Here is a 13,693-nt window from a genome sequence, read left to right as displayed (position 1 = left end):
AGAGAAGATTTTCCAACCCCTGAATTCGGCCCTGACGGTCTCAACAGGAAGAAAATTGTCTAAGGAACCGAAGAACGACGACGACGTCGTCGCGGCCGTCGAAGGAAAAGGAAAAGTGAAAAACATCCAAGGAGAAAGCGCCAAAATTTAGTCTTACAGGTGTAGCGCGCGCGCCGGCTGCATACTTGCAGGAGTTAAATCGCTCCGTTTCGTGAATGAAAGTTCATCGGCGGGTGCACATTTTCTAGGAAGAAGGGAAAGTCAAAGGGGGAAAAACTTTTCTCAAGTGCAAGTCTCGCAGGTTCTTCCAGGAAAATCAACACGGAAAACAAGAAGAAGAGTTACTGTTTTTCTGTGCGGGGTGCCGAATCATGTGATGTCTGGAGCACCGGCTGGAAATTCAACAAAAGTGAAAACTCCAACTTCCGGAAAACATGTGGGCCGTTGCGAATTCGCTGGAAACTGTGCAGGTTGTCCTGATCGAGTCCTGTCGCTGGTGAGAAAATCGAGCGCGTGAGAAATTAGAGTTGACACAAATTTTCCCACTCCTCGCCCTCACCCCTCGAAATTTTCCGGGGAGCGAAATTTCAGTGCATAACCCGCGCGCGGCCCGTGTACAACAACACATAAATTATTGATTGGATTTCGATTCGCGAACACCATCACACACGTGGTGGACCAGCGGCAGGAGCATCATCCAGGCAGACCAGGCCAGGAAGATAAGACCCCGAGATTATTTGTGCGTACGTAGTGGTGCAGTGCAGTTGCGGATGATACAACTCCCCCCTCGGTCACCTTCCCAGTTGTCCAGTGAAATATGTGTGTAGTTTTGCAATTTTCCCACCTCCATCGGGCAACGGCAGAAGGGCAGAAGGGAAATTGATTTTTGACGTGGAACTTGTGCGTGTGAAAATTTTCCTGGTGAAAAACGGTGTGAGATCAGTTCTCGAAAGAAATGTTTTGAGAAGCATTGGTTCTGTAAGTGTGTAAGAAACCTTCGAGCAAACAGAAAAGACCATTTCAAGCAATGGTATCGAGAATGATGCTGCAAGTGGCGCGGATAAACGACAGGATGCTGGCGATAGTGCTGCTGGTGCTGTGGATGAATTATGGTGAGTCCAGACGGGATCAGTTGATTTATATCTGCAATCAGCAACAAAAAAAACAATATTACTATGAAAAGCTAAATAAATAAGTAACGAAGGGAAACGATCATGCTTACGGTCATACACTACTCATTGAACTGTACAGCCAAGCGAAAGAAATCCGACTTGTATAAAAACTATTCAGATTTTATGCAAAGTATAACTCTGAAGTTTTTTTTAAAAGGTTCAATATACCAAATTTCCAGTTTGCTTTTTGGGTGTTTTTGAAACCGCCTTGAGTCAGTGGTATTAAAAACACCCAAAAAGCAAAAACTGAAAATTTGGTTTATTGAACTTTTTCAAAAAAAAACTCCAGAAATGTATGTTGTTATTCAGATGAAATATACGAAAAATTTTAAATCTTTAATTTGCTTTCAGTGTTTGTTCACGGTGAAACAGGATCAATACTTTCTAGAGATTTGATTACTTGCTATGGTTTCAACATTTCAGTGGAAAAAGCATTCTGCCGGGCATTTTTCATCAGTAGGGGAAAGTGGGGCAAGACGCTCATACGATCGTTATTCTTAATATTTCCAATATTTCCAACATGAGGAATTGTTACTTAAATTGCAATTAGTTAATTCTACTACCACACAACCGCCAAAACGACGTAAAGGACACGGGACAACTAGATTGAATGGTGTTTTTTTTTCAAATCCTTTTGTATCATACATTGTTTTTCTTGCCTCACTAGTTAAGAAGAACGTACGGAAAATCAATAATTTTAAAATCATTTTTCACTGTACAAAACAGGATATTTTAGAAACTTGTTCTATCAAAGTCTTAGTCAAAACCTGGAATAAGATGATTATCAAAAAAATCCAACAGATTTATTTACGTTTTTAATGGATTTTAACGAGCATTTCCTTAGCTAGTTACACTTGTCTCACTTTTCCCAACAGTTGTTTTACAATCCAGAGTTTACAAAAAAAAATTGTTTTTACGAAAAAATATTGTTTCTAAAAAAACACTCTTTCCGGAGCTGAATATCGAAGTTTCAAAAAACTTTAAAATTTTATACTATTCCAATGTGAGTATCAACGCAGGCCCCATGGTTTTTCGTGCCTTTAAAATCACTCATTTTTATAATCGTCGCAACCTAATTTTTATAAAGAAAAGATCTGTTGAATTGTTTTCTTATTACTGATTCCTGCAAATAGAATAATTTTTGCAGTATATTTTAAAAGGAGGTGATCATCTGGATAGAGGATAGTAAATTAGCTTACATCAAAGATAAACTTATGGGAAATTTGACGAGCTTTCCGGTGAAAATGTTTTCGAGACTGAAAAATCAAGTCTCACACATAGAAACTGCCATAAAAAATTGCAAAACCTCTGTTTTTCTACATTTTTTTTTAAACGCTGTAACTTCACAAGGATTGGACTTATTACAATGCACAGTGGTCCAGATCGCAAAATTAAGTGGAAAATTGATTTTTCGAGAAATGGTGACGTTTTGGAGCTTGATGTCTTCAGAAAAAGTTGTTGCAAATGGAAAGAGACAACTTTTGGTTTGGTTGAAAATTAGGATGGTTCACGATTAGGGTGATTTTGAAAATCTAACTTAACAGGAATATTTTTGGGAATTTTTTCGTCAGATTGAAAGTTGTTAGGCTTGCCAATTTAAGCAATTTTTTGGAAGACACCAAAATTTTATCTCGTAATCTACGCCTTCTATGACCAAATTAATAGAAGGCATCCAAGCAAACCTTCGAAAATCAGTTTTTTGAACGTGGCAATTCAGGGTTAAGTATTAGAGAAATGTGATATTGCGAGCACTTTTATTGCACTAAAGAACGATTTTTTTTTTTTTTTGAAAAAAAGGTCAAAAGTTACGACCATTTCAAGGTTAAAAAGATGCAGTTTTAAACTTAAATATCTCAAAAAGGCGCAAGCCAAATTTTAAGCATTAGGTTGCATTTGAAAGAGGAGATCTACCACAACAAACGCTTAAAAAATCGGAGGGGTGTTTTTCTTTAAGCTCGAGATATCTTCATTTGTCAAATTTTCAAGGGAAAACCATATGAGACCATCCTAACGAAATTCGAAAATTGTCCAACTATATGTTTTTCAGTGTAATTTTGCCCGCTGAATCTGAATCTGCACTCACAATTGAGCCAAAGTATCGAAAAATTGATTTTTGGTCATATTTTGGGTTTAAATGATAATTTTTCATGGTGCTCCGAATATCACTTTTCTCTTAAACTTAATCCTGAATTGCCACGTTCAAAAACCTGATTTTTGAAGGTTTGCTCAGATGCTTTCTATAAATTTGGTCATAGAAGGCGTAGATTACGAGATAAAATTTTGGTGTCTTCGACAAAGGTTGCTTGAATTGGCAAGCCCAACCACTTTCAAGAAGACGAAAAAAAACAAAAAATATTGCTATAAAATTAGATTTTCAAAATCACCCTAATCATGAACCACCCTAATTTTCAACCAACCCAAAAGTTGTCTCAATATCTCAGCAACTAAGGGTCGTGTCAACAAAGTCCGAATAAGCAAAATATAGAGAATTTTCTCAGCCTTTCAAAAATATTTTTTTCAAAGGTGGGCAAACATGTGCACTAATTAAAAAAAATGAAAAACTTCGACTATTTTCAAAAAAGTCACCTGAAAATGGATTTAACTTGAAAACGGTGCACTTTATCATAATTTCAGTAAAGTACTTTTTGATTGTTAATTTGATTTTACATCGAAAAATGAAGTTCAAAAATTTTTGCGACCAATTTTTCGATTTTTTGAAAAAATCAGAAAAAATTTAAAAAATTGATTCAAAAATTCACAACTCACTCAAAGATTTTTTGCACAACTTGGAAATTTCTGAAAAGTTGGCATTTGATGTCCTCTAAAACATATCAAAAATAAAAAAAAATAAAAATAGTGTTATTTTGCAAATCAAGTTTTAGTGACAAAAAGTTAAATAAAAAATCACCAAAAAAATTTTTACCGTGTATCATTTTTTTCAGTGTAGTCCATATTCATACCTACAACTTTGCCGAAGACACCAAATCGATCAAAAAATTCCTTCAAAAGATACAGATTTTTGAATTTTCATACATCATTTTTCTATGGCCAGCTGCCAAATTTGTAAGGAAAATTATATGGACAAACTTAGATATAAAATGGCTTCTTTGGGCATACCGAAGGCATCAAAAAAGTTTCGGTCGGATTAGGCTGGTACAAATATTTTTAAAAGTTTTTGTCACCCCCCCCCCCCCCCTTCAAAATTGGTCCGAAAAATCAGGAGGCAAAAAAAATATTTTTACAATAAACTTCAAAATTTCAATGAAAATTCATGTGCAACCAGCTGAAATCAAATTAAAATACATTCTTCTGCGTTTAAATAATTTTAAGCATGTTTGGGTTTATTAAGATTTTTGAAAATTTTCGATGCCAAATCTTTTTTTTCGATACAATTTTTGTTTTTGTCAGATCTTAGATTTTTTGAAAACTAATGATTGTAAAACAACTGAACTAGTGTAAAATGCATTTTAAAACACTTGTTTCATTTAAATGTGAAGACTATGGCTCGTTATTTATTTTTTTTTATTTTTTTATTTTTTTGCCCCCCCCCCCTTGACCTCGGCCAGGGCCGAGGGACAAATACTTTTTTAAATATTTGCATCGGCCTTAAAAAATACAAAAAAATATCGAATGACCGAAATCTTAGAGAACTGCTCAGTAGTTTAATCTGTATCACAACTTAAGTTCTCATTTTAAATTTAAGTGCTTTTTTGATGTTATGCTAACTTTCGATTCTTCGAACCTAACCTGCCAGCAAAATTATGACACCGTTAACGAAAGAGTAAATATTTATCCAGCGCATGAAACTCGCGAACCAAGTTCAGCGCGAGGGCCAACTTCCACGAAATTTTCCCAACCCCACCCCTTTCCGCCCAAACGCAACACGCCAAAATCTTTTAATGAACTTAAACGAGGCGTTAATTTGTTTGTACGCTTCAACATTTACTTAAGCCCTGCCCCGGGGGGAGACTGCTTTGGTGCTTGAAACGGGTTTCCTGCGAGTGTTTCCTGCCGAGTGTCGGAAAATAATGGTACAGACAGGACAAAGCGTTCTTTTTTCATAGCAATTTATCAAGCTGGTGTTGGAGTGCGAAATCGATCATCCGAGTCCTTTGATTTAATCACAGTTCGGTGATTTATCTCATTACAACTTTTTGTGGATGGAGCAGTAAAATGTTGGGCAGAATTCCGATCTGAAAAATGAAGTAAAAGCATGCTTGAAGCTATTTGAAGAATATTTTTTGTAATTCCAAAAACTGTTTCAGTGAAAGGGACACCTTGGAAACCACAGTTGTGATGGTTGAACAAATTTCAATAAAATCTACCTTCCCACCCACGCAACCCCAAATCACAATTCATCTTATTGCTTTTACACAACCATGGAAAAGCACGACTCGTTTCGTGCGCCCGTTCGAAAATTAATATAATCAGTGTTGTAATCCGGCACGTGAGACGAGATGCTCGAAAACAAGAAGCTTCTTCTGGGAAGCTTTCCCGCCCACCTTTCTCCACCCAACCTTCAGTTAGAGGGAATCACGCCACCCGTTCGTGGAAAACGATAAATCCGTTTGCTGGCTTTTGTTCGAGGTTTTGTGCATTTGTAAGACATACAGTCACACAAACAGTTACTCACACTTTGCTGGTGGAAACAATGTGTCTCTGAATGGCGTGTGTATGTGTGTGTGTGTGTTTCAGTGTGCCATATGACTTCTCACACCATTCAAGATGCCACATAAGAAGACTCTCAAAGGGGTAAGAGATAGGTGTAGTTAAGCTGTTCTCAATGGACTGGAAAAAGGTTTTGTGGGAGACTTATTGGAAACATTTGGCACCAGTGTTACTTTGGATGAGCAAAAGTTGACTATTTGGAGTATCGAAGGTTTCGTTCTATTAAAATAAGGTTTAGTACGACAGGTTTTCTTTAACGGAGTTTAGAAAAAAAAAAACTGTTTCAGGTTGTTACTTTTTAGGATAATGAAACCAACGAAAGAAGTTGGTCATAACAACTGAACTTGTATGAAATTGATGTCAGTGAACGCTTCATTTTCGTCAAGGTATGGTAGTTTTGAGGTCCCTTAAAACGCTCAAACGACAGAATTGAATTTGAATTGATTTCCAGCGCATGAATAAAGTTCCAGAGTTTTTTTGAAGGCCCTATAACCTATTGTCTTTCATATGTTTATAGGATCTAATAAAAAAAAGTCGAGAGTTGTAAAATTCGGGTAAATATCGACGCTGTCGTGCTAACATGTCGTAAGTCGCTTTTTGACGTTTCGAGAAAAACGCGTTTTAATGTTCAACCTTGAATGAATGTTGTGTTTGGTTGATCATTCGGTGCATTTTCCTGAAGTATGGTTGAATTTGGTTCCCGAGTTATAATTGCAAATATTTAAGGTAGTCGAGCTCGTACCTGTGTCAAACGCGTTCTGACCTAAAATTCTTTTGGCTAATTGTCACACTACATGCTGTGTCAAGATAGCACGACAAGATTGAAACTGCTTTCATATGAAAAGTGACAAAAATGCACGGAGCTGTTTCGGTTTTAATTGAATATCTCAGGATTGAAATCGAATTTTGGGGATCTGTGAAGATCAACAGGTTAGGCATTGTGAGCTGCACAAAATAGCGATCTTAACTCACTTTGGCCCAAAATCTACACACGACAAGTTAGCACGACAGCGACGATATGCAAATTAATTTCTCTTTCGAGCAATTCCAGCTCAAATCAGGAATTTTTCTGATGCTTTTGAGCCCAACCCTCTCCAATTTCAATGAAACTTTGTAGACATGTTATCCTAGGCCTATATAAGCCATTTTTGTGTATATGGAGCCAATTGTACTCGAAAATGACATTTGAGAAGGGCGTATGTTATTTTGATATTTTTGTATTCTGTAATTTAAAAATGACTGTATCTCGAAGGCGTTGCATCGTACCAAAAAGTGGTCAAAGACAAACTTGTAGGAAATTGGACGGGCTTTCTGAAAAAAATACACTGAAAGAGAAATACACGCCACTTCTATGGGATATTTCAATTCTTATGTTTAAAAGTTAAATTTTAAGGTGATGTCATGATTTTTTTTCTTTCAAAATTTTTGAGGAAAAAGCCTAAAATGTTACAAAAAGACTCACGAAAAAATGCAGGATGGTATGTCTCTCCAAAAAAAGTACAAAAAACATTTACTAAAACTGTTTTTTTGAAAAGTGGTCGTAAATATTAAAACGAGTCAAATTAAAAAGCTGTCAAAGGCAAACTTATGGGAAATTGGACGAGCTTTCCGGTAAAAATATTTACGAGACTGAAAAACCATGCCTGTCATATAGAATTTGCTGAAAATCACCAAAAAACCAGTTTTTTCAACATTTTCATTTTCAAAACCGCTGTATCTTCACAAGGATTGGACATAGGACAATGGTCAATTCAGAGACTTTTATGTAAAATTGTCTGAGAATCGATTCCCACTACCGGTTTTCAAAAATTTTGACGTTTAGACCACTTTTCAAAAAAAACAGTTTTAGTAAATGATTTTTATATTTTTTAGGAGCGACAAACCATCCTGCATTTTCGTTATTCTTTTGGTAACATTTAAGGCTATTTTGTGTGTGTGTGTGTGTGTGTGTGTGTGTGTGTGTGTGTATGTGTGTGTGTGTGTGTGTGTGTGTGTGTGTGTGTGTGTGTGTGTGTGTGTGTGTGTGTGTGTGTGTGTGTGTGTGTGTGTGTGTGTGTGTGTGTGTGTGTGTGTGTGTGTGTGTGTGTGTGTGTGTGTGTGTGTGTGTATGTGTGTGTGTGTGTGTGTGTGTGTGTATGTGTGTGTGTGTGTGTGTGTGTGTGTGTGTGTGTTTTTTTTTTTTTTTTTTTTTTTTTTTTTTACAAGGTCGGAATCTGCTACCAGACACCTGAGAATTCATTCCTCAGGTAGTGTGGGGTTGGGAAAACAAAAAAAGAGTTTTCCCGACCCACTAAACCAGTCCTTGAACGCCGTGCCCTTGTCCCCCCGGGACCACCTTTCGGTATAACTTCGGGGGGAGGCGTTGCATTTTCTGCACTAGTCTACTTACAGGATCCATGCCGGGTGCTAGAACCATTTCCTGTCCTACATACATATGAGTCCATGCGAGGGTTTAACCGCGCCCAAGAATCGCGTTGCTTTTGATCGGCTAGTCATATGCAGCCCTCTCCTTGGACCATCGAGACGTGTACCGATTTGGTAGAGCCAACCGTCATAACGTGCTCTCCTTCACAGCCACACTCGTGGGTTCTCGACTCCTGTGACCATCGAGACGTGTACCGATTTGGTAGAGCCGACCATCATAACGTGCTCTCCTTCACAGCCACACTCGTGGGTTTTCGACTAGGCTCCTAGTCGTTCCTCCTCTGATCGTCTCTCCATTTCCGCTGGAGAGCCGAAGTGATCTGCGTCACCGCTCCGACGACCGCATTCCACTTGGCGATGTCGCTGCACATTCTTCGCACCACATTATCCGGGCTGGTGTCCGCTCCGATAATGGCCAGCATTTCGCTTCGCGCTGCCTCGAAGCGAGGGCAGGCGAACACCACGTGCTCCGGTGTTTCCTCGCAATCGACGCAGTCCGGACAGAGAGGAGACTCTGCATGTCCAAACCTGTGCAGGTACTTCCTGAAGCAGCCATGGCCCGACAGGAACTGTGTGAGGTGGAAGGTGACCTCTCCATGCCTTCTGCTCACCCACGTGGATACGGACGGGATAAGCCGATGCGTCCATCTGCCTTTCTCCGTGGTGTCCCACTCACGTTGCCACCTTGCCAGCGATTCGGCTCTCGCAGCTTCCCGGATACCTCTCGTGCCTCTCCGGGTGTAGCGCACGGTGTCCTCCTCCAGTGTGATGCCGATGGGGATCATTCCGGCTATGACGCCAACTGCTTCCGACGAAATGGTCCTGTACGCGCTTGCAACCCGCATGGCCATCAGTCTCTGCGTTCTGTCGAGCAGCGCTCGATTTCGCTTCGTCCCCAGCGCCGTCCACCATACCGGTCCGCCGTACCTAAGTATGGACGTCGCGACACTTGCCAAGAGGCGGCGCCTACTGCTCCTGGGTCCAGCGTTGTTCGGCATCATCCTCGACAGTGCCATGATCGCCTTAGCCGCCTTCTCGCAGGCGTAATCGACGTGGCTGTTGAAGTTCAGCCGGTCATCCACCATCACCCCGAGGTACTTGAGCGCTCTCTTCGAGTGCACGACGTGTTCTCCAACGTGAATTTGGGCCTGCTGCACCTTCTTGTGGTTACTAACCAGCACCATCTCCGTCTTGTGGTGAGCGATCCGCAGCTTCACCTCGAGCATCCAGTTCACGATCATTGCGATTGCCTCCATAGCCAGCACTGTGTGTGTGTGTGTGTGTGTGTGTGTGTGTGTGTGTGTGTGTGTGTGTGTGTGTGTGTGTGTGTGTGTGTGTGTGTGTAGGTGTGTGTGTGTAACCAATCCAATATTCCTAGGCCGGCTACGAAATTATGGGAAAGTATAATTTGTATCAGACTTGATTTATGCTGATACAGCTTGTCGCAGTCCCGGACATTAGGTGGTGTTAGCCCTCCCGCTTTCCTACAAATTTGTCTTTTACCACTTTTTGATACGATGCAACGGCTTCGAGATACACTGCCCCTGATCGCATAAATGTCCCATATGCATTTTCATCGTTTTTGAGATATTGATGCAGTTTTGTTCAAAATCGTTTGATTTTTCAGAAAAGCATATAACATCTAGTACTTTGTTCTTGAAATCAGGAAGAAATTCAGTTTTTTCGTGAAAACTTAACACGTAGCCTTATGTGTGGGACAAACTTCAAATGCGTTTTTCTAAGCTTGCTGTTTTTGCATATGCGACATTTATGCGAACATGGGCAGTACAGTAATTTTTAAATTGCAAAATACAAAAATATTTAAATACCATATACCCTTCTCAAATGTCATTTTCGAGTACAATTGGCTCCATATACTCAAAAATGGCTTATATAGGCCTAGGATAACATGTCTACAAAGTTTCATTGAAATCGGAGAGGGTCGGGTACTCTCTCTTTCTCAGAGATGAATGAAACCGTCAGGGTGCCAGGATTCCTAGCATGGAATAATATCATTTGCAGAAAAAATAAAACTTTATTATTTTACAGGAAATTCATCAACATTAAATTCTGTTGAATGGAACGTGTCAAGAGATCCCACGTCTATCATACCTTGGCAAAACTGAAGCGTTTACGGACATCAACTTCATAAATTGTAGAGTTGAGTCTTCTGATGCTGACGCTGAGATAAAAAATTGGGAAAAGATAGAATTTGTCGATTTTAAAAAAGTTTATTTTAAAAAAGATAAAAATATCTTTATGTTTTTCTTATAAAAAATCGTAAATTTTTGATTTTTGTTTTCTTTAAAAGATAAATTTCAATATTGAACTTCGTCATGCACACGGAATAGTTCTTGAGAGTCTTCACCCCGAGTTTCAGCCAATTTTGTCCATCACATCTCGAGATATCGTGGCACCCGTAAATCAACTTGGTGTTTAGAGAAAAACGCTATCAAAGTTTGACACTTCACTTTACGCATTGCAAAACTTTGAGCTTAAATCGTCTCTTACTCAGTTTAATCATGAAATATCATCATGAAACTTTCAGGAGTGTTTGAAATCATCATTTTAGTGGATTTAATAAATTTTCTGTAATATGAAATTTTGTGATTTTCTACATGTATGTAACCCCTTCATTTGTATTTTTAAAGAAAAAAAAAAGAGCCAAACATTCAAAATTACGCCCTTTTGTACGGTTAATCATGATTAAAAAAATTGAAAATATTTTTTCAAAAAGACTAGAATTTTACGACTGTTTTATATTTTTATATTAGTTGCTGAGATATCGACATTAGAAAATGGAGAGTTGTTTGGATGACACTTAGAAAACATCAACTTTCCTATTTTTAAATCTTTGCATGGCAATATCTCAGCAACTACGGGTCGTATCAACAAAGTTCAAAAAAATATAATGTTGAGAATTTTGTCAGCTTTTCAAATTTTTTTGTTTAAAGTGGGCAAACATGGGCACGAATTTAAAAAAATGAATATCTGCGACAATTTTCAAAAAAGTTACATGAAAATGACTATAACTTGAAAACGCTGCAACTTATCAAAATTTCACTGAAGTACTATTTGATTTCAAATTTGATTCTACATCGCAAAATGAAGTTCAAAATATTTAATTTAAAAAAAATGTTTTTCCTCGGATTTCTAGTACATTTTGGAAAGTTTATTTAATGTCCCCTAAAATATTTTTTTTTGCAAATTGAGTAGTTTTAGTGGCAATAAGTGAAATTTAAAAAAATCACCAAACATTTTTTTACCGTGTATCATTTTTATTCTGTGTAATCCTTATCCATACCTACAACTTTGCCAATTTTTGAATTTTTGAAATTTTGTCTATCATTTTTGAATGGACAGCTGTTATATTTGTGTGGACAATTATATGGACAAACTAATGATGCAAAATGGCTTCTTTGGGCATAACAAAGGCACCAAAAAAGTTTCAGCCGGATTAAAAAATACCATAAAAATCGAATGACCGAAATCTCAAAGTATTGCCTATGACTAGCTCGCAAAATTGAATGGAATAACTAATTATGCAAAATGGTTTCTTTTAAAATGAAGAATAGACTAAGTATCATTAAAAAATATAAAATAAAAAAAAAAACAAAAATCACTCAATTGTCGTTAACTGTGAATTTCGCGAACAAAATATTTACTGATTACTTTTCTGAAGTTTTTCTGTGCATCTACTCACTTTATTATTTCTCGCTTACTTTTTCAAAAGGTTCCTATGTACACAGGAAACCCATGGCGCATTGGTGGTTTTGAAAAAGTAATCTTGATTCCATCTTTGTATTTTATTTAAATGTATGTGTTCAATTCATACAAAAAAAAACTTTTTTATGAACAATTGTCCTAACGGACGAAGAGGAGAATTTAAAGATAAGTGGCCACGCGGATTAAGGATGGTCCCTTGATATATTTCAACAATAGGCCAGAAAGACAGTTTGCAATATTGACAGCAACGCTAGCGATAAAAATTCTTTAGTAAAATAAAGCAATCAGATTGGTTGAGCTATATGAAAAACAACATGTCTGGAGTTTTTTTTTTTTTTGAAAAGGTCCTATAAACCAAATTTTCAATTTTTGCTTTTTGGGTGTTTTTGAATACCCCTGACTCAAGGCGGTTCTAAAAACACCCAAAAAGCAAAAATTCAAAATTTGGTTTATTAGACCTTTTCAAAAAAAACTCCAGATGTTGAGAAAAAATGTGTTTTCTTAAAGCAACATTCCATTGCAATGTAACCAAGTTTGATTAACTTAAACCAAACAATCCGTGTCGCACAATGCTCAAGATTCCAGCAACCACACAAAAGCATTCCAAAAGCTCATCGCAGCAAGCTGCAAGCAAAAGCTTCAAATTCCAAAAGGAAATGATTATCCTCTCACGCTATCAATACAAACCACCCACCGGAATCGACGACGACGACGACGGCAAGTTGGTAGTTCATTCCGCCCGCACAAAAGGTGGTCGTGTTACTTGGTCTTTCCGGCGTCACGTGGAATCCCATTTCCAGCTGACAATGTTCTCCTCAGTAAATAAATTGCTTCCAGCTTGAACTTTTCGCTGTCTCGATTTGGAAAATAAACCGGGTTTAGGTGTTATTCTCGAGTCTATCGAAGAACAACCACAGCGGTTCAGATTTGCTCAAATCAGATCAAACATTGGATCTTTTTGCTTCAGCGTAATTTTGATCATCCCTGGCAGCACTGGAACAGTGATGCCATCCCAACGACATTCCAATCATTTCAACCTCCCACGGCGAAAACCATCGCGTCGTCTGATGATGACAGAATCACAACAATAACATCGACAAACAACAACAACAACAACAGCAATGGAATATCAAGAGTGTTGTTGTGCCGTGTGAATTCCAAGCACGGCATCGTGAAGGAATCCCTTTCGCGCTGGTCACAAATCGATGAGCACCGCTGCAGGGGTGGCAAGATTGTCATGGGATACCAAGACGTTGGTGGGTGGGTGGTGAAAGGTGGTTGGGACTGTTTTCCACGGCTCAATGCTCACCGTGCTCAAGTGTTTTCATCTTCTTTGGGAGATTTTCTGTGATGGTGATGCCTCGTGTTGTGGTGCACTGGTTTATGTGGGTTAGAGGGGGAAATCCATGTCAAAAAGCTGGTTAAACCAATTCGATAAAATTGCTGTACAAAAATTAAAAAAAAAATGGATCTAGTTTTTGAATTGACAAGTAAGTTCGTTCAATATCTGCGAATATTTGTATACTATTTAACTTGTATCTCAAACCATAACATTTAAAAATTATTCGTCAATTCCCGTGGATTTCAAAGCGATGTCCCCTGCGAGATGCTGCTGAATACCGCACTCCGGTGAACTGTGAACGATGCCGAAGTGACATGGAGACCGACTGCTCAAGAGGTCCTCCGGACAAGACTCTGTGGTG

The 13,693-nt window shown here is 38.3% G+C and overlaps 1 protein-coding gene across 12 annotated transcripts in view; it reads left to right on the top strand.

Moving 5' to 3' along the window:
* The first annotated feature begins 482 nt into the window (after nt 1–482).
* LOC120426136 (cell adhesion molecule Dscam2) overlaps nt 483–13,693 on the top strand; it is a 430,444-nt gene continuing 417,233 nt past the window's right edge. For all 12 annotated transcript variants that reach the window (XM_052710852.1, XM_052710859.1, XM_052710849.1 and 9 more), the window contains exon 1: nt 483–1,112. In XM_052710852.1, the coding sequence (XP_052566812.1) occupies nt 1,028–1,112 (85 nt within the window). In that variant the 5' untranslated portion in view covers nt 483–1,027. The remainder of the gene's footprint in view (nt 1,113–13,693) is intronic.

This window comes from Culex pipiens, chromosome 3 (genome assembly GCF_016801865.2).
Source record: "Culex pipiens pallens isolate TS chromosome 3, TS_CPP_V2, whole genome shotgun sequence".
Taxonomy (NCBI): Eukaryota; Metazoa; Arthropoda; class Insecta; order Diptera; family Culicidae; genus Culex; species Culex pipiens.
The sequence above is the reverse complement of the archived record's forward strand: the minus strand, read 5'-3'. Positions and strand labels throughout refer to the sequence as shown.